Source organism: Canis aureus, chromosome 3 (genome assembly GCF_053574225.1).
Source record: "Canis aureus isolate CA01 chromosome 3, VMU_Caureus_v.1.0, whole genome shotgun sequence".
Lineage (NCBI taxonomy): Eukaryota > Metazoa > Chordata > Mammalia > Carnivora > Canidae > Canis > Canis aureus.
The window spans coordinates 6367823-6393872 of record NC_135613.1 but is presented as its reverse complement, the minus strand read 5'-3'; the positions used below and the strand labels follow the sequence as shown (position 1 = coordinate 6393872).

General features: G+C 44.4%; 1 protein-coding gene across 2 annotated transcripts in view; it reads left to right on the top strand.

Moving 5' to 3' along the window:
* Nucleotides 1–211: 211 nt before the first annotated feature.
* Nucleotides 212–26050, top strand: part of CMTM4 (CKLF like MARVEL transmembrane domain containing 4) — a 71345-nt gene continuing 45506 nt past the window's right edge. Inside the window, exon 1 of one of the 2 annotated variants that reach the window (XM_077885961.1) lies at nt 212–394. In XM_077885961.1, coding sequence (XP_077742087.1) covers nt 296–394 — 99 coding nt within the window. In that variant the 5' untranslated portion in view covers nt 212–295. Of the gene's footprint in view, nt 482–26050 lie in introns of both variants that reach the window. The other variant, XM_077885951.1, reaches the window with a different exon arrangement.

Below are 26050 nucleotides of genomic sequence, written 5' to 3'. Positions count from 1 at the left end.
GCCCCAGGCGCCGGCCGCCGCCTCCGAGTCGCCCCCGCCGCGGAGCGCCGCCGAGCGGCCGGCGGCCGGGCTCTCGCTCCGCCCCCTCCCGGCCCGCCGCGCCGGCTCCCGCCTCCTTCCCCCTCCGCCTGCTCCCGCCTCCCTCCCTTTCCGCTGCCGAGGCGGCGGGAGCCGAGCCCGAGCGGACCGACCGCGGCTGCAGCCGGGCGGCGGGCGGCGGGCGGCGGGCGCCGAGGGGAAGCGATGCGGCGGCCGCGCTGAGCCCCAGCTGCGGGCGCGGGGCCCGGCCGCCAGCATGCGGGGCGGCGAGGAGCTGGACGGCTTCGAGGGCGAGGCCTCGAGCACCTCCATGATCTCCGGCGCCAGCAGCCCGTACCAGCCCACCACCGAGCCGGTGAGCCAGCGCCGCGGGCTGGCCGGCCTGCGCTGCGACCCCGACTACCTGCGCGGCGCGCTCGGCTGCCTCAAGGTCGCCCAAGTGGTAGGTCCGGGCGGGGCCCAGGTGCGGGCGGGCGGGCGGCCTAGCGGGCTGCTCCCCGCCCCGCGCGCGCTCCGGGGGCGCAGGCCCGGCCGCTCCTCGCGCTCCCCGCCGCCGGGCCCTGGGCCGCCCCCGCCGCCCCCGCCGCCCCCGGGGACCCCGCAGCCCCCGCAGCCCCCGCAGCCCCCGCAGCCCCGGCCGCGTGCTCCTACCTGAGCACCTGCCCCCGGGCCTGCCCCTCCACTCCTGCCCCCGCCGTCGCGAGCCTCTTTCGCTATGGAGCTTGGGGTCGGCGGAGCCCGGCGCGCAGGTCGTGCGGCGCCCCCGGGTGGCCCTGGGCACAGCGGAGTGTGGCAGGGTCCGGGGCCCGCACAGCCTCTGCCGCCCCCCCCCCCCCCCCGCCCGGGGCCCTTTCGAGTGTCTGCTTCCAGCACGGGGGACCGTGGCTCGCTTTCCTCCTCCGCACCTAGCGGAGTGCAGAGCTTACGGTAGACGCTCAGGAAATGTTTGCTGAATGGAGCCCTGCAGCCTAGATGCCCGGGGGTGCCCAGACCTGCCCCCCAGAGTCTCCAGCTTATGCCGCCGAGGTTGGATTCTCCCTAATTAACCCAGAAGACCCAACCAGCATCCCTGAATCCTCTGCCCCAGCACAGTGGCCGGCATTGCCCAGTTGGTACCCAGAGTTCAATCACTCGAGGAGGGCAGCCAGTTTTGCAGGCAGCAGAAACAGAGAACTTTCTGTCAGACTTGTCCACAGTAGAGCTCGTTTCTCAGAATTCTTATTTTCAGCTTCCAGGGTATTCGGGGCTGGGGCCTGCCAGCCCTGACCCTCTTGAATGGTTTTGTAATAGGCCTCTCTGGGCAGTTGCTTAGCTCTCTTGTGGACAGGGCATGCTCCAGTTCAGAAAAAACTGTGTCCCCACGTTCCCTGTCACAGGTAGGCCTTCCTCTGAGGCCCGGCAGCAAAACTTCATAGCCTTCTTAGCCAGAGAAGCCATTTGCATGGGGCTGCAATGTATGTACATTTTGTTTCTTCCAAGCACTGGGCTTAGCTTACTTGAGTACATGGATAAACATCCCTTGGGAATAATATAAAATGTGGACACCCTTTAAATAAAGGTCTCAGTGTTTGTAAATTGCAGAATCATAGACTATTTTCTCCTCTCCATCTTGTTCTGCTGATTGCCAGAGGATATTTCTGAAGGGCTCTAAGGAAAGACAAATGGAATAGGTTATCCCTATCTAGAATTTTAAACTGACCTTATCCAGTAAGCTGGAATGTTCTCAGGGATATGTTGGTTCTGTAGTTAGACATTGCTGTTAGCAAAGAGAATGGAGGGGGGTGGGGAGGGTGGTGATGGTGTATAGTTGCCTTTTAAAAGAGGCAGCTAGCCAATGTTTGAGTACAGGACAGATAACCAGAAATGAGTAAAAAAAGAGCAAGGCATGAACTTGGCCCCAGGTGGAATATAGGGCCTTGTCAAGTACCTTGCTTTGTTTATTCTGTGGACTTTTGAAAGTAAACAGAACTTGCTACTCAAAGGATCCGGTAAAAGAATGAAAATCAGTAGTTTGTATAAAGTGCTAATTGCCATCTCATAGCTGGAACTTTGTCACCTAGGGAAAGAAATGGAAGCCGGTGGTATTTGTCATTGCCTTTTGGTAAGGTGCTGTTTGGTTGTGGAAATTTGCTTTTCATCTGGAGAAACTTGGGGCCCCAGCCCCTGAAATCTCACGTAACTGCCATTTGTCTAATGTTTGAATTTAAGCAGCAAGAGGATGCTATGAGTGGATGAGTGAAAGAAAGGGACCTCCTTGAAAAGTATGACAACTTGAGGGCAGCCTGGGGAGCTCAGCGTTTTAGCACCGCCTTTAGCCCAGGGCCTGATCCTGGAGACCTGGGATCGAGTCCCACGTCAGGCTCCCTGCAGGGAGCCTGCTTCTCCCTCTGCCTGTGTCTCTGCCTCTCTCTCTCTCTCTCTCTCTGTGTGTCTCTCATGAATAAGTAAATAAAATCTTTTTTTAAAAAAGAAAAGTATGACAACTTGAAACAATCTATCATGTACTGGCTTCTCAGCCTTGATATAAGTCAGGGTTATTAGTGGAAGGGTGGAAACCCTCCACAAAGCTCCAAGAAATTGGACTCTAAATTTAAACAAGAAGTCATTATGAAGATATTTTTAAGATGTTACACAGCGTAGAATCCCATCAGGAAATATGGATAAGTTATAATTCTTATATTAGAGCTTATATGTATTAATGTGTTGTTTTCGAGAAAAATATGAGTTTTCTGTTTTAGTTTTTAATGGACTTTTTTTTTGTGGCTTGTGGCCTCTTAAAACCTGTAGTGATCCTTGCTACTCCAAGTGTGGTCCATAGAACAGCAGCATTGTCAGCATCAGAGAGCTTACCCTAGACCTTCTGAATCATAATCTGCAGTTTAACAAGATTCCCCCGGTAATTCACGTGCACATTCAAGTTTCAGTTTCTTTCTTTCTTTCTTTCTTCTTTCTTTCTCTTTCTTTCTTCCTTTCTTTCCCTTTCTCTCTTTCTTTCTTTTTCTTTCTTTCTTTCTTTCTTTCTTTCTTTCTTTCTTTCTTTCTTTCTTTCTTCTTTCTTTCTTTCAATATTTTATTTATTTATTTGATAGTCTCACACACACACACACACACACACACACACACACACACACACACACGGCATGAGCAGGGGGAGAGGGAGAAGTAGAAGCAGGCTCCCTGATGAGCAGAGAGCTGAATGTGGAGCTCCACCTCAGGATCCTGGGATCATGACCTGAGTTGAAGACAGATGCTTAACTGGCTGAGCCACCCTCTGGACTTAACCTTTCTATACCATTTTATTTTTTTTATTTATTTTATTAAGATTTTATTTATTTATTCATGAGAGAGACAGCAAGAGAGGCAGAGACCTAGGCAGAGGGAGAAGCAGGCTCCATGCGGGGAGTACAATGTGGGACTTGATTCCCAGACTCTGGGATCGCGCTTGAACCGAAGGTAGACACTCACCCACTGAGCTACCCAGACATCCCCCTTTCTATATCATTTTAATGTTAAAGCCTCATACAGGTGCTAGCAATCCGTTCTCTATCAGAACCATAAATACTCAACCTCAAGGTTGAGGTTTTTCTATAAAAAGAGCCTATACCTCCTAAAAGGATTAAGAGAATGAGGTGATGTAGAAATTAGCACTTAGCATATTAGGTGCTTAGTGTGTAATAAAATGTAGCTATCATTGTTGCTAATTAATATTTACTGTCTTTAAAGAAACTTGATGAAATTGCCATCCCCAAATTACAATTATATATTTGAGTTAAAGATAGTTTACTTCCTAGTGATTTATTTATTTATTTTTAGAGATTTATTTTTTGAGAGAGAGAGAGAAAGTGAGAGGGGCAGAGGAAGAGGGAGAGACAGAGAGAAGCAGACTCCGCATTGAGCTTGGAGCCTGAAGACATACTCCCGACCCTGAGATCATGACCTGAGCCAAAATCCAGAGTCAGTCACTTAATTGACTGAGCCACCCAGGCACCCCAACTTCCTAGTAATTTAAAAGTTAAATTGGTATTTTAAATGGAATGTTTTTGATAGTAAAACTAATCTGAAATATGAAAATTAGTGTATTTTCATAGATTACATTTTTAAAAATGGAACTTATACCTGTCTCTTGGTTGGGGAGAATGTCTCCTAGTTATATAAAACATTAAGATATACTTCTTTCTGTGGAAAAAGACTTGGTTTAAGCTATTGATGTAAATACTTCCTTCCTATGAATGTGGATTCTGGAATGCTTATTGGTTTTTAGCTCCCAGACATCATTTAATGAAATAGTTAATATAGGCCTTTTGGTTTTTTTCTTCAGCTTGGTCAAAGCAGTCTTTTGCTCTTGGGTTGGGGGGATGGATGGTTGGGGAATGGCATACTGTCATTTATACCATGATTTAGGGACAGGGTCAGAAGAGGACAGGCCCTGGGTTGGCCAAGACTTTCTGAATGATAATAACAGCAGGTGTCATTTAATGAGAGCTTACTCTACTGTTATTACCCCCATTTTATGGATGAGGAAATTAAGGCACACAGCTTGTGTCTCATTCAAGATCTCATGGCTAGTTGGTGGTGGTAGTGCTGGGGTTTGAACCCGGCAGTCTGGTGCTATTTACTGCTTCCTTGAACACATCATTTTGATGTGTTCAGAGCAGGCGACCTTGAGTCAAAGAACATATCTGTGGTCTTTGGCAGCCTGCTGATGGTTTGGGTGACTTTGTAAGCTTAAGAGACTTACAAGGGTTTCGATTTCTCAGTGGCCATCGTGCAAGTGTGCAACTCCTGTATGGTGTCCTGCTCCTCACCCAGCAGATCTGTCTACTTCCTTCAATGAGGGGATGGGCGTTCTCAGAAGTGCCAAGAAGAGATTCAGCCTTTCAGTTGTTTTTTTAATAAAGATTTAATTAATTAATTAATTAATTAATTTGAGAGAGTGAGGAAAGCACGAGTGAGGGGAGGGGCAGAGTCAGAGGGAGAGGAAGAAACAGACTCCCACTAAGCAGGTCCCAGGATCGTGACCTGAGCTAAAGGCAGACGTGTAAGCTTAACCAGCTGGGCCTCAAGAGATACCCTTAGCATTTCAGTTTTAAAAAGACCTCTCAGGGAGCTCTTTTGCCTCAGGTCCTTTTCTTAAGCCTCTCCCTACCTGATTGACCTTCTGATTATTTTCTAAACATTGCCTTTGTTTAGAACTTTTTATAACCAAATTGAGTGATAGGAGGTGTTTAAATTCAAATTTTAGTTCTGCTGATCTTGAAATCTCTTAACCCTCTCCTTGTCTTGGTTTCCTCTATAGTATCAAGTGGGTAATAATGACCAGGCATTTTAGGAATTGTAGGAACTAGGAAGTCAGTGTCTGATAGGTGCTTTCCTATGTATTTCAAAAGCAAACATGAGTATTTACATTTCAGGGTTGAGTAATGACTTATCTTTTATTTTACTTCAAGCCAATTGGACACAGCCCCTCACCATTCCTGCTCTTGGGGAGGATATGACAGGGCCTGCAGGTGAAGTAGTAGGTTTCACTGCTCTGGATTTTCATATCTACCTTAAAGTAGCTCCTTGTAAAACAGTCTAATTTTTACTTAGGAAATTATGGTTAGCTTTGGAAGTTGTCTTCCGGGCCAAGGACTTAAAAGCAAATTAATTCTAACAGAAAGGCAAAATTAAAACTACTCTTTTAACTTTTATGATGTTCAAAATAGTAAAATTATCATCCCAGACCTCAGGAAAGTGTAAGTACACATCCATTTTATAAAACCAGACAAAGACAGTTCAAGAAAAGAATACTACAGACCAGTTGTTCTCATTAACACAGACACAAAAATCCTCAACAAAATACTAGGAAATCCAACCCAGCAATATTATGTAAAAAGAATAGTAAGCCACCACCAATTGTGATTTATCCCAAGTTATAAAAGACTGATTACGTTTTCCAAAATCAATAGATGTAATCCACCATATGCAGCTTAAATAGCAAAATACACATAATTATGTCAATGGCTGGAGAAAAAATGCTTCACAGAACTCGACTTTCATTCATGCTAAATGCTGCCAACAAACTAGGAAGAGAAGGGAACTTTCTTAACCCAAAAAAAGGTCATCTACCAAAAAATCTATAGCTAACATACTTGGTGGTGAAAATGAAAGCTTTCCCCCTAAGATGGGGAACAAAGCAGTGATCTCTGCTCTTGCCACTGATATTCAACATTATACTAGAAGTGCTAGCCATTGCAGGGAAAATAAGTGGAAGGCATACAGACTGGAAAGAAAGAACAACTGTCCCTATTTGCAGATGGCATGATTGTGCAGACAATCCAATGGGAATCTATAGATAAAGCTCCTAAAACTAAGAAGCGAGTTAACACAGTTGTAAAATACAAGGTTAACACACAAAAATCAGTATTTCTGTATCCCTGCAATAAAAGCAATAAGTTGCCAGAAACAGGAAAAAACAAACAAAACCCCCTGACAGTTACAATAGCTCTGAAAGGAATACAATACTTAGGTATACATTTAATGAAATATGTACAGAATCTGCACACTGAAAATTGCAAAACATTGAAGAAAGAAATTAAAAGACAACCTAAATAAGTGGACAGATATACTATGTTCATGGTTTAGAAGGTGCAGTATTTGTATTCTCCACAAAGCGGTCTGTAGGTTTAACACAATCCCCAAATCCCTGCAAGATTTGTTTAGGTAGAGACAAACTGATTCCTAAGTTGTTATTGTTGTGTTTTTTTTTAAAGGATTTTATTTATCTATTTATTAATTTATAAGATAAAAAAAACAACAAAAAATTTATAAGATTTTATTTATTTATTCATGAGAGAGAGAGAGAGAGAGAGAGAGAGAGGCAGAGACATAGGCAGAGAGAGAAGCAGGCTCCACGCAGGGAGCCTGATGCAGGACTCTATCTGGGGACCTCAGGATCATGCCCTGGGCCAAAGGCAGGCGCTAAACTGCTGAGCCACCCAGGGATTCCCCAAGGATTTTATTTTTTTAAGTAATGTCTATACCCACTGTGGGGGCTCAAACCCATAGCCTCAAAATCAAAAGTACCGTGCTTTACCGACTGAGCCAGCCAAGTGCCCCTGATTTTAAAGTTTATATGGAAAGTCAAATCAGCCAGGCAAAGCAATGGTGACCTTTGTTTAAGGGTGTATGTGTGTGTGTTGGGGAGTGGGAAGATGGGGACAGGTTCTGATGGTATGAGAAGACATTTGGCCAGTTGTTCACTTCATGCCACGAGCAGGTCTCTTCACATATAAATTGGGACTGATAGTACTACCTGCACTGATGAGCCTAGCATACAAAATCCTGAGCAAAGTGTCTCACATACAAAGTGTCACAAACATGTTGGCACTATAGAATATATAATGTCTGAAATGACACAAGTTGGGAAAACTGATGGGCCAGGGTAGAAGGGAGACTTAGTTTTACTATATGAATTTTCATACTTTTGAATTGTATGCCACATGCAAATATCTTCTATTCAAAAATTATTAAAACGTTAGCTGTTATTAGCTCTACCTTAACATACCTTAACCTGAATGCTAATATACTGACCATAACCTTTAATTTACTTTTACTTACCTTATAATTTGGAGGCCCTTGGGGAGAATGATTTAGATAACAAAGAACTCTTGAAAAAACTTAAAGCTTAAACATTTTTTCAATAGCTTTTCCTGTTAGAAAAACACAAGCATTCTGCATGATAGCAGGCACTTAATTTATTTATTTGCTAAAGGAAAAATTTCTTTCATTTGAGACGCATTTATTAGTTTATTAGTAAAAACATTATATGGGGTTGTAATGTGCTATAGCATGGTGGTTATTGTTAATAATCCTGTATTGCTTATTTGAAAGGTGGAAGGGAGTAGATCTTAAAAGTTTTCATCACGAGAAAAAAATTTTACAGCTATGGATGATGACACTTTTTTTAAAAAAAGATTTTATTTATTTGAGAGAGCAAGTGAGAGAGAGAGAGAGAGAGTGCGCAAGCGCGCACAAACGGTAGGGAGGGGCAGAGGGAGAGGGAGAGCCTGATGAAGGTATCAACCCAGGACTCTGAGATCATGACCTGAGCCAAAGGCAGATACTTAACCAACAGAGCCACGATGGTGACACATATTAACTAGAGTTATTGTGGTGATCATTTCCCAATATAAACAAATATCAAATCATTGTGTTGTACACCTGAAACTGATAAATTGTTATATGTCAGTTATATCTCCCTTTAAAAAAATTATACATGGAAGGAATGAGGAAAAAAGAAATCTCAGTATGACAGATCAAATGAAAAAATCTTTGGAGTTTCTCTCTTCCAAAGGCTCAATAGGATCATGGCTTCCAATTTTTGGCTGTGAAGAAGAATGCTCAGTAAATGTCCTGCACCCTTCTTTTGATTTGTTACTATTTTTTGTCTCATTTTAAGGAATGCTTTTACTGGATCAAAGGGCAGACCCCTAACTCTGGGAAACAAACCAGGGGTAGTGGAAAGGGAGGTGGGCAGCGGGATGGGATGGGCACGGAGGGAGGCACTTGATGGGTTGAGCACTGGGTGTTATGCTATAAGTTGGCAAATCGAACTCCAATAAAAAATATGCAAAAAAGAAAAAAAAAAGCTTGTCACAACTGAGATAATATTAGTTAATCTTTGCCCAGGAAACCAGGAAGTGGCAAGTATTGGAAGCATGATTTTAAAAGTAGAATGATGCTTACTTGTGGCAGGAAAGTCATACTAAGAAATAAAACAGATCTCCTAAAAAAAGAAAAAACAAACAGATCTCCTTGGAAAAAAGAAAAAAGGGCAGTATCATTAAATTTCTGAAGATTAAAAAAACTATGTTCTTGGTCAGCCTTTCTCTACAATATGCCTGAAGGTCTGAGTTCTCCAGCATGCTGACCCCCAACCATTGGGGAACAGTGAGCTCAGTAAGACCTTCTGGATCCTGCAGAGTTACAGGGTAAAATCAATTCTTCCTTGATGGCCCTGAGGAGGACCTTTTTTTCATATTTGGAAAGCTGTCTGAGCCTTTCCCAGGTTATGGCACTTCAGAGGATGTTTAAGAGGAGGTAAGATGGGAGTGGATATGCCCTGCCCAATATGTGATGCTCTCCCTCCTGGTAAGATGGATGCTGACTTGGGTACCCAGGAGAGGCATCTTTCCAGCCTGGAGGGAGTTCTGGAAGTACCTGAGCTATGGCCCATGTGTAGTCTACCGCACAAAGGGCTGAGGTCTGTGTGGCAGCCAAGGCTGATTGTTTTGCACGGTGGTCCTGCTAGCTCCATACGCTCTTGAAATAACCTGGAAATGCCAGCATTCTGGCCTTCGGCCCCTCAGCTGTCACTGACTCTGTATCCTCGTTGCTGGAAGTAGCTTCAAATCCTTTTGTAGGATAATGTCCGATTTCTATGGAAAATTGAGTTGTTTGTTAGAGAATAGAGCTGTAGTGAAAGGCCTGTGACTGTGATCACAGATCCTGAATTTTTCCAGATGGTCTCAATGTCCTGTGCTGTCCCATCAGATGATATAGAAGTACATCTTTTTATTTTTTTTTTTTTAAGATTTTTAATTTATTTATTCATGAGAGAGAGAGAGAGGCAGAGACACAGGCAGAGGGAGAAGCAGGCTCCATGCGGGGAGCCTGACGTGGGACTCGATCCCAGGTCTCCAGGACCACACCCTGGGCTGAAGGCAGTGCTAAACCGCTGAGCCACCCAGGCTGCCCTAGAAGTACATCTTAAGTTTAAAAAAATTGATATTACTTTTTAAAAAAAGATTTTATTTATTTATTTGGCAGAGAGAGCACAAGGAGGGGGAACAGCAGGCAGAGGGAGAGGGAAAAGCAGGCTCCCCGCCGAGCAGAGAGCCCTGATGCAGGACTCGATCTCAGGATCCTGAGATCAGGACCTGAGCTGAAGGCATACACTTAACCAACTGAGCCACCCAGGCACCCTGAGATTGCTTGAAATTATGAGCTATTCCAAGCATTGGAATTAGAGTGATTCCTATAAGTACCCATGTACTTAAACAACGGGTCCTGATCTTTTTGTTTGGAAAATGAGATTATCCCGGGGGACAGGCTGTGTGTTTGTGTGAGAGAAGTAAAAAGCCGGGCGAGATGAGCTGGGATTTGGATTCATTGGCGAGGTGGGACTTCAGAAGGCCCAGGAGGAAGAAGGATAGACCGGGAGAGGTAGAGAATGAAAGAACAAGGCACCCCCAGACAAGGGGATGGCCTCAGCATCTTGTGTGGTGGCTGAAAGCCAATTTAAACTTTCAAAGGCTCCGTTCAAAGTGGTCCAGGGCTGGGAGCAGCCCTGCAGCTGGCTGAAGAAGGGGCAGACGAGGGGAAGGGTACAGAATCGAGAAAGCAATACCTCCTTTGGGAAACTTTGCTTTATTTTTATGCAATTTATCTTCTTGATGGGGAAGATTTTTGTGTGAAAAATTCTCACTCAAGGGGGGTCCAGTGTTCATCTCAGCATCTCTCATGCGTGGTCTTGTGTCCACACGTGAAATATTGGTGTTTGTCTGTCACCTGTTTTCAGAGTGGGGTCTCCCGGGAGCCCTAGAGTTTATTAACGTAGAAATGGGAGATTGAGAGACTATGGGGCTAGGTGCTAATTATATTTCCAAAAGACTCATATAACTGCATTAAATAGTAATCAGGCCAATTTATTTTTGGATTGGTTTTATGGTCCTGATTATTTCATGTTGATCAGAAGCTTTGATTGACATTTTGAATAACACACTCCTGCCCAGAGTCTTTGCATTTGAGACTTATTCTTGCCATCCTCTGCTCTCTGCCAAAAAAATGTCACTTAGCTCTGTTCTTCAGCACTGTTGTTCTTCTGTTCTGCTCAAAAGAGACCTTCCCTGACCACTTGTTATCCCCTTTCCCTGCTCATTTTTGATTTGTAGCTTTTACCATCCAACTAGAACTTCAACTCTATGACAGTAGCAGTGTTTGTGTTGTTTCCTGCTATATCCCCAAGGTCTGAATCAGTGCCTGCGGGATGCCTGGGTGGCTCAGTGGTTGAGCATCTTCCTTCGGCTCAGGTTGTAATCCAGGGTCCTGGGATCAAGTCCTGTGTCATGCAGGGAGCCTGATGTGGGACTCGATCTTGGGACTCCAGGACCATGCCCTGGGCCGAAGGGCAGGCACTAAACCGCTGAGCCATCCAGGGATCCCAATAAATAAAATCTTTTTTTTTTTTTTAAATTTTTATTTATTTATGATAGTCACAGAGAGAGAGAGAGAGAGGCAGAGACATAGGCAGAGGGGGAAGCAGGCTCCATGCATGGGGAGCCCCACGTGGGATTCGATCCCGGGTCTCCAGGATCGCGTCCTGGGCCAAAGGCCCTCGCCAAACTGCTGCGCCACCCAGGGATCCCACCAATAAATAAAATCTTAAGAAAAAAAAAGAGGTACCTGGCACATAGCAAGGCACTGAGCAGCCCGTTGCATATGCATACCCATTTAATAAAAAAGAGGAAAATAAGGGAGTATTACTTAATGTAGCTTATAAGGTCGAACTATTTGAAAACATAGACTCTACAAAGGAAAAATAACCTATATTTGTGTATTCATAAATAAGCTTCTGGACTTGGTTCTGAGTGGAAAATATTGGGGAGAAAAGTATGGAAACAAAATGCCACTGTAATTCTTTTTTCTTTTTTTAAACCGTGAGTTTTAAAAGGGTATCTACTGCTACTAGGAAACAGAAGCTTTTGCTTAGAAGGCAGATTTTTGTAAAAGGAGGGGAAACCATAAGAGACCTTGCCAAGCTTTTAGCTTAGGAAATTGTAAGATGAAAACCAGGGGTTCTCCGATTATTATCAAAGTTGTCTACTTTCTGATAAACACGTTGAGAGAGGGAGGATCGCTCAGGATCCTCCAAGTCAGCATCTTTTGAGAGCCCTCAGAGTAGACACTTAACATGTATAAAGAAAAAGTTGTAACTAGGATTGAAGCTGAGGGTCCTAGTGGTTGTCTTCGTGAAGCTCTCTGATTAAAATAAAAGAACAGCAGTTCCATGGGGCCCTGGGCAGGGAGGCCTGGATCTTCTGGAGGCTGGAGGGGGCCATAGGAAATACTGAAACCCAGAATTTTTGTCTTTGAGCATTTCAAATGATTGGTTAAATTTGGGAATTATATGGGTTAATAAACACTTAAAATGTTTAGAGTTCAATCAGATGTGGATAGTTTTGGATGGCTTCTTTCTTACCACTACAATTTGATGACTGGCGCAGTGGAAGCCTTCATTTTTGTGGTTTCCCGTTTATTCCAGCACAGCTATGAAAAACAGTTTAAGTCTAAAAGATTTTTGTGCCAATGAAAAAAAAAAAAAACCAACAATGCAAGCCCCAGGAACAATGGCTGTCCCAGCGGTAGTTGCTTCTTCAGCTTGCCTACTTTGTCTAAACCATTTGTGGTCCAAACCTGGTACATGTGTATGCTTACAGAGTTGGCTGAATGACTGTAGAGTTAGATCAAGAGCAGTAGCTAAATGGTGAAAGTCCTAACATATTCTCCCCTTAAAAAAAAATGTGTGCTTTATGTATATTTGAAATCCTCAGCTGGGTCAGGGACTGTTATGCATAAACAGGACTAAAATCCTTGCCTCCGATGGGCTCACAGCCTGCTTAGGAGTGAGGCTTGGTATGGAGTGGAAAAGCACACAAACTGTTCTTGCCACCAGAGCCAAGGACTCTCTCCTAGAGGCTTGGGACAGCTTGGCAAGGGAGCCCTTGTGGGAACGGGCACTTCACAAATTGAGTGTTGAATAGCCAGCCAGTGGCCAGCGTAAGGTGTGGTGTGTCCTGTGGTCCTGGTGCTGGGAGTTGGGAGGCAATCCCAGCAAAAGAGGGAGGGTGAGGAGGAGGGGTAAGCCCTGGCACAGGTATGCAAGGGGATGAGGACCCAGGTTGGAATGGGCCTGATTTGTTAGACCAATGAATTTGAATTTTCTGAAAGAGATGAGGAGCGGTTGGACCTGAGGCTACTTGAAATGTGGATAGTATGAATTGAGATGTGCGTAAGTGTAAAATACATGCTAGATTTGGAAGCTGTAACAGGAAAAGAAAGAATATAAAATATCTCAATTTTGGGGACGCCTGGGTGGCTCAGGTGGTTAGGCGTCTGCCTTCGACTCAGGTCGTGATCCTGGGGTCCTGGGATCGAGCCCCATGTTAGGCTCCCTGCTCCGTGGGGAGCCTGCTTCTCCTTCTCCCTCTGCTTGAGCTCTCTTGCTCTCTCTCTCAAATGAATAAATAAAAAATTTTTTTATCTCAATTTTTTTATATTAATTACATGTCAAAATAATACTTTGGGTATAATTGAGTATACTATAAAAATTCTACCTGTTTCTTTTGACTTTTAAAAAATCTGGCTGTTAGAAAATAAAAACACTTGTGTGGTTCTCATATTTCTCCTTGCTGTCTCTAGGTTAAAGGGGGTGAGGAATGGCTTTGAGAAGGATGAGATGAGACCAGCTGGGTGATAGGAGATATTGAGTAATTCAGGTGAAAAATGAAGACCCAGTTGGCCTCTTGGCAATGGGAGTGGAAAGAATGGGAGAAATGGGATTTATAGGTGGCAATTATGTTTTATTATAGTCCTTGTTTTTATTTTACATTATATTCAGTTCATTCTCAGTCAGAAAACTATCTAAGCTAACATTTATTGCGCATTTACCATGTGCCAGACTGCTCAGTGTTTTACATGTGTTCTCTCATTTAACCTCCACAGCAGTCCTATGAAGCAGATGCTTTACAGATGAGAGAACAGGCTTTGTGATATCACGGACTTGCTCACAGTCCTCATGGCTATGGGTTGGCTATGCAGCCAACCTTCAGAGACCATACCTGGAACCCCCTCGTGTGTGTGTGTGTGTGTGTGTGTGTGTGTGTATTTCTGTAACCATTAGGCAGGTTTTAAGGCCTGTTCCAACATCATTCATCTTTCCCATCCTGCAGGGACTTAGTCCATTTCTATTTCCCTTCTTCTGCTAGTGCTGCTCCTGGTAGGTGTGACAGCCTGGACAGGCCCTTTGGTTCCCGATTCTTCCACAGTGAATGGATCACCTCTGTCAGAGTCTGGAGAGGTGTTGGTGTCATTATAAAAGGGAGCCTCTTAGGCCCTCTCTTTTATTTCCTTGAATTACCACTGAAATTTAGGAATTTCTGAGATCAGAACCAGTAAAAGTCGTGAGGAAGCTGGAGGCTGTTTGCTGGTGGAGGAAGGGTGGACAGGTAAAAATCAAGGCTTGATTATCCTCCTGTTTGCTTGAGCTATCATGTCAAAGTATTTGGGGTTAAAACAATTGTTAACCTCTGGACATACAAATATAAAAGAATGGGGCAGCCCAGGTGGCTCAGCGGTTTAGCACCACCTTCAGCCCAGGGCATGATCCTGGAGACCCAGGATCAAGTCCCACGTCGGGCTCCCTGCATGCAGCCTGCTTCTCCCTCAGCCTGTGTCTCTGCCTCTCTCTCTCTCTCTCTCTCTCTCTCATGAATAAATAAATAAAATCTTAAAAAACAAAACAAAACAGGTACTTTGGCTTTGAGGGGGATCACTGGATCACTTGTCTCTCCACCAATTTGCCTGTCTAAAGACAAGAATCATTTGCACCGTGTATCAGTTTTGTACAACTTAATAGAGTTGCAGAATATATCAAAGGCCATAAAAGGCACAAATCCCATAGAATCGTATAACTTGGAAAGTTATATTCTAACAAGGCCCATTCTTGCATTGAAAATACTCACTAACCCCTTTTGGTCCCTAAGAATCCAGCCCATGCATGTTAGGCCCTTTCCCTTTCTCTCCATGTCCTCCCCTCCTCCAGCTGCACTGTGGTGTCTCTGGAAGAGCATCCCTTACGGCTTTCTGTACTGCACTCTGGATTTCTTTGTTGTTTTTTTGTTTTTCTCTGGTCACTTTCATTCAGAGAAATAGATCTTGATCACCTACACTTAGGGCCATGCCCGTTAGTCCTCAGCCTGGTCTTTAGAGGCCTGAGTCAGGCCAGAGCAGCAAGCAGTACAGGTAAGAGGATTACCTGCCACCACAGTGTTGGTGTGAGGTTGAATGGAAAGTGCCTAGTGTGGAACCTGGCTGAGAGAAGCACCCAGCGAGTGCTAGCTGTTCTCCTTCGCACCCACAGGTCCTCACTCATCTAGCTAGGTTTTAGTTGAGTCACTCTTGCATTTCAGGTTCTCTTTACCTCGGTCAGCCACCTCATCCTGGCTGGAAGCTCCTCGTTCTCCCCAGTAATGCATTGATACTGCAAAGGCACTCTAGCCCTTTGCCCAGCCAGAAGATAACCCAGCAGTGAGTGGGCTGGGGTAAGGGAGGGTCCTATATCCTTTTCCCTATCTCCTTTCCCCTACCCTTCCTCCTGGCCCTGCCGTGCCCACTGGGTTTTCTTTGTTCTGATTGGTGTCCTGTGATATCCTGTGATGCCCTGGGATGAAATACCAGCTCATTCTATGTGTGTCCCTCATTCTCCGGACTTTCTGCTTGCTTGCTTGCTTTCCTTTTTAAAAATATTTATTTATTTGAGAGAGAGAGAGAGAGAGAGAGAATGAGTGGAAGGAGCAGAGGGAGAGGGAAAATCTCAAGCAGACTCCCATGAGCTGAGCACGGAGCCCAATGTGGGGCCTAATCTCATGACCCTGAGATCACAACTTGAGCTGAAACCGAGTGTTGAATGCTTAACCAACTATGCCACCCAGATGCCCCTCTGGCATTCCTTTTAAAAATTTATTTAAAATTTTTTTTTTAAAGTTTCATTTATTTATTTAGTTTAGAAAATGTTCTTTCTTAAGAGAGATCATGAGCAGGTGAGAAGATGAGAGAGAGAAGATTCTCTGCTGAGCAGGGAGCCCGATATGGGACTCAATCCCAGGATCCTGAGATCACAACCTGAGCCAAAGGCAGATGCCCAACTGACTGAGCCACCCAGGTGCCCTAAGTTTTATTTATTTAAGTAATCTCTGTGCCCAATGTGGGTCTCAAACTCACAACCCAGAAATCAAGTCTCAAGTTCCTCTGACTGACCTAGCCAGACACTCTGAATTTCTGAACAGATTTGGGTATACTTACAGTTTATTGTAATAAGTCTATAAACACCTGCAAGCCAAAAGACTCAGTTGGTTGCTTGGTAAGCACTTACAATTTATCCAAGTTCAATTTGATGTATTAGTGAATTTGGAACCAACCCCAGATCCAGGAAGAAATGAAAAACAACTAATTCATGTTGAGGGTATGTCTTCAGTTTTATTGCTCACAGTTCTGGAGGCTGGGCTAACTAAGGTCAGGGTACCTACAATATGGTTCATTCTGAGGTCTTTTCTCTTGGCTTGTAGTTGACAGCCATCTTGCGTGTGCTCACCTGGCCTCTTTGTGCATGCATGCACAGAGAGATCTTTCTTTCTCTTCTTAAAAGGACACTAAATCTCATCATGAGGGCTCCATCCTTATGACTTCATCAACCCTAATTACCTCCCAAAGGCATCCTCTCTAGATACCATCATTAGCATATGAATTGGTGGAGAGAGATAGATACACTTAAATCCATAGATAGGTGAGAGCATGATATATAAATCAGTAATAGAGGTTCAAGATGGCTCAAAACACCTTAAGATTCAGAAAAAGCAGAATTTTATGCTAGAAGGAAACCTGAAGCCATTCGTGTCTGCCCCTCTTCTGTTTTATGGGTGATGAATCTGACTCCTAGAGAAGTTGTGGCTTACCTGTGGCTACCCAGTTTATTGGTGGCCCTGGGACTTGAGCCTCAGGCTGACATTCTTTCCTCCTGACTTAGCTGCTTCCCCTCTGTGAAAACCCGTTGTGTAACAGCTCTTTGAATTCCGATGATCTTTCTTACCCTTTCTGTGATTATGGGGGGGGAGAGGATGAGTAGTAAATACTCTCGGGCACTTTTAGGCCAGTAGTTCAGTAAAGACCATATAGGACAAATCAGGTCTTTGCCTGCCATGTCCTGTTTAAAGTGGACGTTATTGGGATGCCTGGGGGGTTCAGCTGTTGAGCACCTGCCTTTGGCCCAGGGCGTGATCCTGGAGTCCCGGGATCAAGTCCCACATTGGGCTCCCTGCGTGAAGCCTGCTTCTTTCTCTGCCTCTCTCTCTCTCTCTCTCTCTCTGTGTGTGTGTGTGTGTGTGTGTGTGTGTCATGAATAAATAAAATCTTAAAAAAAACAATAAGGTGGAGGTTACCTAACTAGCCCAGGCAAACTGCCTAAGTGAACGTCCTAGGACATGCAGTTGATTTGGTGGCTCTAAAGTTTGAATTATAACAAAACCCAAATGTTGGTAGAAATAAAATTGCCTTTTGATCCCTTAAATTCTCTGATAATAAACTGAGATTAGGAAAATCTGCTAGCAAGTTGGTCTGTCTTCTTTTGGAGTATGGTTTTGGAGCTGAAAACTGGGAAAAAAGACCCCCCATTTGTCACAGAGGAACAGAACACATACGCATGGCTCTTTTGCACAGTCCTGAAATGTGTGATGGTGTTGGAGGGGTAATGAGGGTGTTACTGGTCTTGTGGTGCTCAAGGTGGTTTTGGTGAGATAGTTGAGGAGACACTGCATATGCCTGCCTCACCTTTACTAGATGGTTTGGAAAAGCCTCAGCTGTTGGGGTGGGACTTTGGGGGCCCCAGGGGCTACCAAGCTAACTAGATGAGTGAAACCCACAAAAAATGACAAATTACCAGATTGAGGTAAGTCTGGGGGTGCCCAGTGGGGTCAGTGCTTTGTGGAGCCCCTTCTCTGTTTCTAGTTCTACAGAATTCTGTAGGAGGACTGCAGCACTTTTTTTTTTTTTTTTTTTAAGATTTTATTTATTTATTCATGAGAGACAGAGAGAGAAGCAGAGACACAGGCAGAGGGAGAAGCAGGCTCCATGCCGGGAGCCCGACGTGGAGACTCGATCCCGGGACTCTAGGATCACACCCCGGGCCAAAGGCAGGCGCTAAACCGTTGAGCCACCCAGGGATCCCCATTTTTTTTTTTTTTTTTTGATGGACTGTAAAATCTGTCACTGTGTCTCAGCCCAGATCAATATAAATGAAAACAAAGTTAAAATTTTTATTTTTATTTTTTTTATTTTTTATTTTTTTAATTTTTATTTATTTACTTATGATAGTCCCAGAGAGAGAGAGAGAGACAGAGACACAGGCAGAGGGAGAAGCAGGCTCCATGCACCGGGAGCCTGATATGGGATTCGATCCCGGGTCTCCAGGATCGTGCCCTGGGCCAAAGGCAGGCGCCAAACCGCTGCGCCACCCAGGGATCCCCCAAAGGTAAAATTTTTAAAATAAATTGTACCTGTTTGCAACAGTAAACTTGTTTTTTTTTTTTTTTTTTTTTTAATTTTTATTTATTTATGATAGTCACAGAGAGAGAGGCACAGAGACATAGGCAGAGGGAGATGCAGGCTCCACACACCGGGAACCTGATGTGGGATTCGATCCCGGGTCTCCAGGATCGCGCCCTGGGCCAAAGGCAGGCGTCAAACCGCTGCGCCACCCAGGGATCCCAACTTCTTTTCTTTTTAAAGATATATTTGTTTATTAGAGTTTGTTCCAAGCAGACTCCGCTCTGAGCACAGAGCTAGACGCAGGACTTGTCCCACGACCCATGAGATCATGACCCTGACTGCAACAGTTAACTTCTTAATACTTAACCTACAGATTATTAAGACCAGCCATATATGGGATTTAGCCAGATTGGTTCAGCAATATTATTGTCCTGGAGCAACAAAGAAAGTCTTCATCGTCCTGCTGTAAATCTCCATTGTCCAGAGCTACTTTGTACATTTGGGCAGGTTGTGTCCTGCACAGTCGATCTAACTGAGAAGCTTAGCGGGGCTGAGATCCAGCCTGCATGCTGTGCTTGCCAAGACACATGCCCTGGCCCTGGGCAGTGCCCCCCTTGGGAGGAAGATTGCCTCTTTCCAATTGATCAGCCCTGGGTGTGTGTGTGCGCATGCCATTTTTAATTTGCTATCCTCTTACCAGGCCAAGCCCACACCCAGACTAGATCTGTTTCCAACTGGCACAAAAGTACTATATGCAGCAGTGTATGTCTTGGTTATTTAATTGGGAAACATATTTGCAACATGGCTTAGCTGTGATATTAAGCTAGATGGGAACGTGTATTTTTAAATAAGACCAAATAAAGCGAAAAAATGTAAACTTTAACTTCAATTTTCCAGATACAGTGTTTTAAATGGATTTATTTTGAATTAATAAGCACATGTGTGTGCAGAGCCTCCCAGCATCTTGTGTGGTCCTCTGTGAGGTATGCAGATGATGATGTATTCAGTACTACATGACTGAATGAATGAAGACAGATAAAAAGGTAATTTGCTGACTCATTTTGACAAGAGCTCCCATGTCATTGAAATTAAAAATTTTCAGCCCCGCTCAGAGCATCTGTCAAGCAATTGATGATGTGTGATGGGTAGTAGGGGTTGGTACAGATAACCTGATACAGCCTCCGTCTAGGAGTTCCCGTCGAGATGTGTGCACCGAGCTGCCTGTGTGACTGGCCGGGTGGGCTCTCCCAAGGCTGCACCCAGCCCTGCAGTGTTGGTTAGCTCTCAGTTGCCAGGAGCAGACACAGGGGTTCTTGTGGGTCTGCAGCAGGAGGGGTAAGCCAGGCCTTGGAGGGAACCCTGGGGAGCCAAGCGGCAGGGCCTCGTGAATCTCGGGGATTTTACTTGAGCTGAATATATGGGACTCAGCTTTTCTTTCTAGCCGCCCAGTCAAGGGCATCCCGTGCCCTCCCTTCATAGACCGGACTGTGAACAAATCGCATCTGGAAGAGGACTGAGTTCTGCCTAGGTTCATGTTGGCGTCTTTCTGACCCGAGGTTGCCGAGTGCTTCAGCCTCTGCCACCTGGGCCTGCTCGTGGACAGGTACAGTCCGATGGGCTTTGCTGGCGGGGACTTCAGAGCACTGACCAAGCCTCAGAACTTGGGCCTCAAAACTTGGCAGGGCCCAGGGGCCGTCGTGACCCCACCGTGCAGGGCAGCATGTGGCACCTGGGTCCGTCTCCCATAGCCAAGGACCCAAAAGAATTCCAGGAGCAAGTCTGGTCCAGGACCCGAGGGGAAGTCAAAAACCACGGTGAAGGAAGGCAGTTGACTTAATAAAAGCGGACGCTCTGCTTGGTTGCTCCAAGAAGAGAACACTGGCTGAAGAAAATACTGTTTTAAAGTGAGTAGGCTGCAAGGGAGAGCGTGTTGAGAACGTTGCGGCCTCACTTGTTTGCAGTGGGAAACCATCTTCCGCTGTCAGGAACGCCCTAGTGAGAGGCCCTCATGGAACAACCCACATTTCACTGTTAAATGGCTGCGCACAAGACCAGGGCAACATTCAGACTCTGCGGCGTGTACACTTAGGTATTTTCTGTGATTGCATACCCAAAAAGCAGCTCTTAGAGGTCAGAAGAATCATGAAAGAATGCTTAGGAAAGTTGCAGTCATGTGGTTTTCTGCTAGAGATATGGTTAGACATATTATAAATACGTTCTGATGGGGTCTTTCTTTTATTTATTTATTTATTTATTTATTTATTTATTTATTTATGATTTTATTTATTTATTTATGATTTTATTTATTTATTCATGAGAGACAGAGAAAGAGAGGCAGAGACACAGGCAGAGGGAGAAGCAGGCTCCGTGCGGGGAGCCCAATGCGGGACTCAATCCCGGGACCCCAGGATCATGCCCTGGGCCAAAGGCAGGCGCTAAACCGCTGAACCAGCCAGGGATCCCCATATTTATTTATTTTTAAGTGAACTCTACACCCCCCCATGGGAGTTGAACTCACGACCCTGAGATCAGGAGTTGCATGTTCTAGCACCTGAGCCAGCCAGGCACCCCAGTTCTGATAGGTCATTGAAAATGTTCACCCCAGGTCTGTCTGCTTTCTCTGCCACTGACTTGCTGACTGCGGTTGAATGGCAGAGAGCAAGAGCATCGGATGGGCCTGATTACCGCTGACTTTATTTGGGTAGGGCTTTCCCAGCCAGGCCAAACTAAGGGTGCCTGGCCGCCTCTTGGCACTTGGGGTCCTGAGCATGACACCGGTGTGTAAGGAGCCAGTCTGGGGTCACTTCTCCCGGGGAGGGGAGAGGGAGGGAAGAGTTAGGTCTCTGAGGCAGGTGTGAGCACCGACAGTGACCTTGTCCTAGGAAACTACTGTTACTCTCCGTCACACGCCTTCCTTCAACTCTACTTTCCTTCGTACCTCTTCTGAAATTCCTGGTCTCCCCTGGCTCTGCCCCCCTGCCTTTGTTCCATGTCAGGATCCATTGCTCCTGCTCACCGTCATTCACGGGCCCTCATCTGAGCACTTTTGCCATTGGCCTGAGCCCCTCTTCCTTATTTCGAGACGCCAGAGAAGGGACCACTTCTCTCAAGAAGCCTTCTATATTTCTGTTCTTCATTCTCCAGCTGCCCATCTAGTAAAGTGTCTTTTGGGATCTGGTACTGAATGAGGCTGACAAAGTTCCTTTATGTCAAGAAGCACACAGCCTTAAGTCATACGTGAATTGATCTGTGATATGAATACCACATTTTTAACTTGCATGTTGTTTTTCAAAATGGAAAAAAAAAAACTTAATCAGAAAATAAGTTTATTTTGTATCTTTTGTTTAAAAGAAAAAAAAAGATCAGAGGTGCCTGGGTGGCTCAGTCGGTTAAGCGACTGCCTTCGGCTCAGGTCATGATCTGGGGATGCTGGGATCGAGCTCTGCATAGGATCCCTGCTCAGCAAAGAGTTTTCTTCTCTCTTTCTTTTCTTTTTTTTTTTTAATTTTTTTTATTTATTATGATAGTCACAGAGAGAGAGAGAGAGAGAGAGAGAGAATGAGGCAGAGACACAGGCAGAGGAAGAAGCAGGCTCCATGCACCGGGAGCCCGACGTGGGATTCGATCCTGGGCGTCCAGGATCGCGCCCTGGGCCAAAGGCAGGCGCCAAACCGCTGCGCCACCCAGGGATCCCTTTTTTTTTAATTTTTATTTATGATAGGCACACAGTGAGAGAGAGAGAGGCAGAGACACAGGCAGAGGGAGAAGCAGGCTCCATGCACCGGGAGCCTGACGTGGGATTCGATCCCCGATCTCCAGGATCGCGCCCTGGGCCAAAGGCAGGCGCTAAACCGCTGCGCCACCCAGGGATCCCTCTTCTCTCTTTCTCCTCCACTCCTCTCCTCCACTCCTCTCCCCTGCTTGTGCTCGCTCTCTCTCTCTCAGATAAATAAATGAAATCTTTTACAAAATAAATTTAAAGATATGAGATTGTATAGATTGTTGTAGACTTTGCTCCTTTGTACACACTTGGAGAAATGGGGTATTACACATGCAATTCCATAACTTGCTTTTGGATATATTTATGACTCCATAAAATACTCCGTCTGAATATTAACACTCTGAACATTGAACATGTGAGCATTTAACACTCTGTCCAAAAAAACAGCTATTATCTGAGCATATGCTTCATGATGCTTTAGACTGTCTCTGGTTGGCCCTATCCAGTAGACTCTGGCTTGCTATTTGGTTGCCATTTTGGAAATTGGTCTGTTTCATCCTTTTTCTTAATGGATTTTTTTAAGTTTGTTTGTTTGTTTGTTTGAGAGAGGAAGAAGCAGATTCCCTGCTGAGTGGGGATCCCAACATGGGGTTCGATCCCAAGACCCTGAGATCATGACCTGTGCTGAAGGGAGACATTTAACTGAGTGCCCGGATTTGTTTCTTTCTTTAAATTATTTTTGTTTTGTTTAATACCTGAATGGCAAGATCGAAGGCTTTTATTCTATATTTTAAATCTGGAAAAACAGCATTTAAAGGCTAAGGGCAGCCCTGGTGGCTCACCGGTTTAGCGCCACCTTCAGCTCAGGGTGTGATCCTGGAGACCCGGGATCAAGTCCCACGTCAGGCTCCCTGCATGGAGCCTGCTTTTCCCTCTACCTGTGTCTCTGCACCTCTCTCTCTCTCTCTGTCACTCATAAGTAAATAAATAAATAAAATCTTAAAAAAAAAAAAAAGGCTAAGTTAGAATTTGTCCTATTATGGTTTTGAATTAAATCAGCAAGAACATTTTTAACTAGGGAGCACACACCATTTTCTTTCTTAGAGCATAAGAAAACTGACAGAAGTTTGAGCTCTGGAGGTTTGGGCACATGCCAACGATTTTGGTGGTCTCCACGTGTTCTGTTTTTTCAATTAAAATACAGTGAAATGGACTTTTTCAGTGTACGGTTCTACAATTCTTTAACACATATATACATTCATGTAACCACTACCAGAATTAGGACACGACAGTTTCACCAACCCACAAAACTGTCATCCTCCTTGTAGTCACACTCAACCCTCGACAACCATTCATCAGTTCCCCATCAGTGTAGTTTTGTTTTTTCCAGAATGCCATGTAAGTGGAATCACAGAGTGTGCAACCTTTCGAGACTGTCACTCATAGCAATGCATTCGAGACACATTCATTCTATGTTTTATTCATAGTTTGTTCCTTATTCTTGCTGAGCAGTTTGCCATTGTAGGTACGTCACCACAGGTTCTTTATTCTTTTACCTGTGGAAGGACATTTGGGTTGTTGCCAGTTTTTAGGGATTATGAATGGAGCTGCTATAATCATTCATAGACAGTTTTTGTGCACACATAGATTTTTATTTCACTGGGGTTGATACCTAGGAGTATCAGAATTGCTGATCATATGGTGACTGTATGTTAACTGTCTAAGAAACAGCTACACAGTTGTCCTGAGTAACTATATTTGCATTCTGCTGGCAGTGTATGAGTTGCTCTGTATCCCGGCCAGCACTGGATATTGTCTTTTTTTTTTTAAAGCCAGTGTAATAGATGTATAGTGACCTCTCATAGTGCTTTTAATGTGCATTTCCCTAAATGGTTAATGATGTCAAACATCTTGTGTTTATTTGTTGTCTGTATATTCTTTTTGGTGAAGAATCTGTTCGGGTCTTTTGCCCATTTTTAATTGGACATTTTATTTTCTGTTGAACTTTGAAAATTCTTATTTTTTGTTTGTTTTTTAAAGATTTTATTTATTTATTCATGAGAGACACAGAGAGAGAAAGGCAGAGACACAGGCAGAGGGAGAAGCAGGCTCCATGCAGGGAGCCTGACGTGGGATTCAATCCCGGGTTTCCAGGATCACACCCTGAGCTGAAGGCGGCGCTAAACCGCTGAGCCCCCAGGGCTGCCCTGAAAATTCTTTATATACTTTGGATGGAAGGCCTTTGTTAGATACGTGATTTGTAAATATTTTAACTCCTTCTGTTTTCATTCTCTTAACAATGCCTTTTGCAGAACAAATTTTTAATTTTGATGAATTTCTTCGTCAATTTTTTTTTTTAAGATTTTATTTATTCATTCATATGAGAGAGAGAGAGAGGGAGAGGCAGAGACACAGGCAGAGGGAGAAGCAGGCTCCATGCAGGGACTCGATCCCAGGTCTCCAGGATCCCACCCTGGGCTGAAGGCCACGCCAAACCGCTGAGCCACCAGGGCTACCCCAGTTTGTCAATTTTTTTTTCATGGATTGTTCCTCAGGTGTCATATCTGAGAATCTCAGGTCATGAAGATTTTTTTTCCCATGTTTACTCTTAAGAATTATAGTTTCATATTTTACATTTAGATCTATAATCCCCTTTTTATAATCCCTTTTGAGTTTTTATGCAAGGTGAAAAATGTAGGTTGATGTTCATATGTATGCCTGTGGATATGAAGCTGTTCCAATATGATTTGTTGAAATGGCTATTCTTTCAGTTGGCCATATTTGTGTGTTTCTCTCTCTAGGCTCTTGACTCAGTTCCATTGATCTGTGTGTACATCCTTTCATCAATATTACACTGTCTTGATTATTATAGCTTTATAGTAATTTTTTTGAAGATTTTATTTGAGAGCAAAAAATACAGAGCATTAGAGAGAGTGAGCACAAGTGGGGGAAGGGCAGAGGGAGAGAGAGTAGTAGACTCCCCTCTAAGCAGGGAGCTCCATATGGGGCTTGATCCCAGGACCTGGGGATCATGATCTGAGCCAAAGGCAGACGCTTAACTGACTGAGCTACCCAGGTGCCCCTATAGTAATTCTTAAATCAAGTAGTGTGGACCTTGGTCTTTTTTCCAAATTGTTTTGACTATTTTAGTTCGTATAAATTTTATAATCAACTGTTTCTATTAAAAAAATCTTGTTGAGATTTTGGGATTAGTGTTAAACCTATAGATCAGTTTGTCGAGAATTGACATTGTAGCTATATTGAATCTTCCAATCCATGAATGCAGTACATCTGACCACTTATTCAGGTCATCTTTGATTTTTTTTTTTTTTAAGATTTTACTTATTTACTCATGAGAGACACAGAGAGGCAGAGCCATAGGCAGAGGGAGAAGCAGGCTCCCCTCAAGGAGCCCAGTGCAGGACTTGATCCTAGGACCCCAAGATCATGACCTGAGCCAAAGGCAGATGCTCTATCACTGAGCCACCCAGGTGCCCCTCAGGTCATCTTTGATTTCTTTCTTCAGTGTTTTGTGTTTTTCACTACGTGTATCTTATACATATTTTGCTAGATTTATACATAAGTGCTTCATACGTTTCAGCCCTTGTAACTGAAATATATTTTTGTTGTTATTGTTTTAAATTTGGTTTCTGGTGATTTATTGCTTGGCTATAGAAATATCAGTGGGGCGCTTGGGTGGCTCAGCAGTTGAGCATCTGCCTTTGGCTCAGGGCGTGATCGCGGGGCCCTGGGATAGAGTCCCATGTCGGGCTCCCTGTGTGGAGCCTGCTTCTCCCTCTGCCTGTGTCTGTGCCTCTCTCTCTCATCAATCAATAAATAAAATCTTAAAAAAAAAGAAATATGATTGGTTTTGTGTATTGACCTTGTATCTTGCAACTGTGCTAGTTCACTCAGTTATAGGAGCAACTT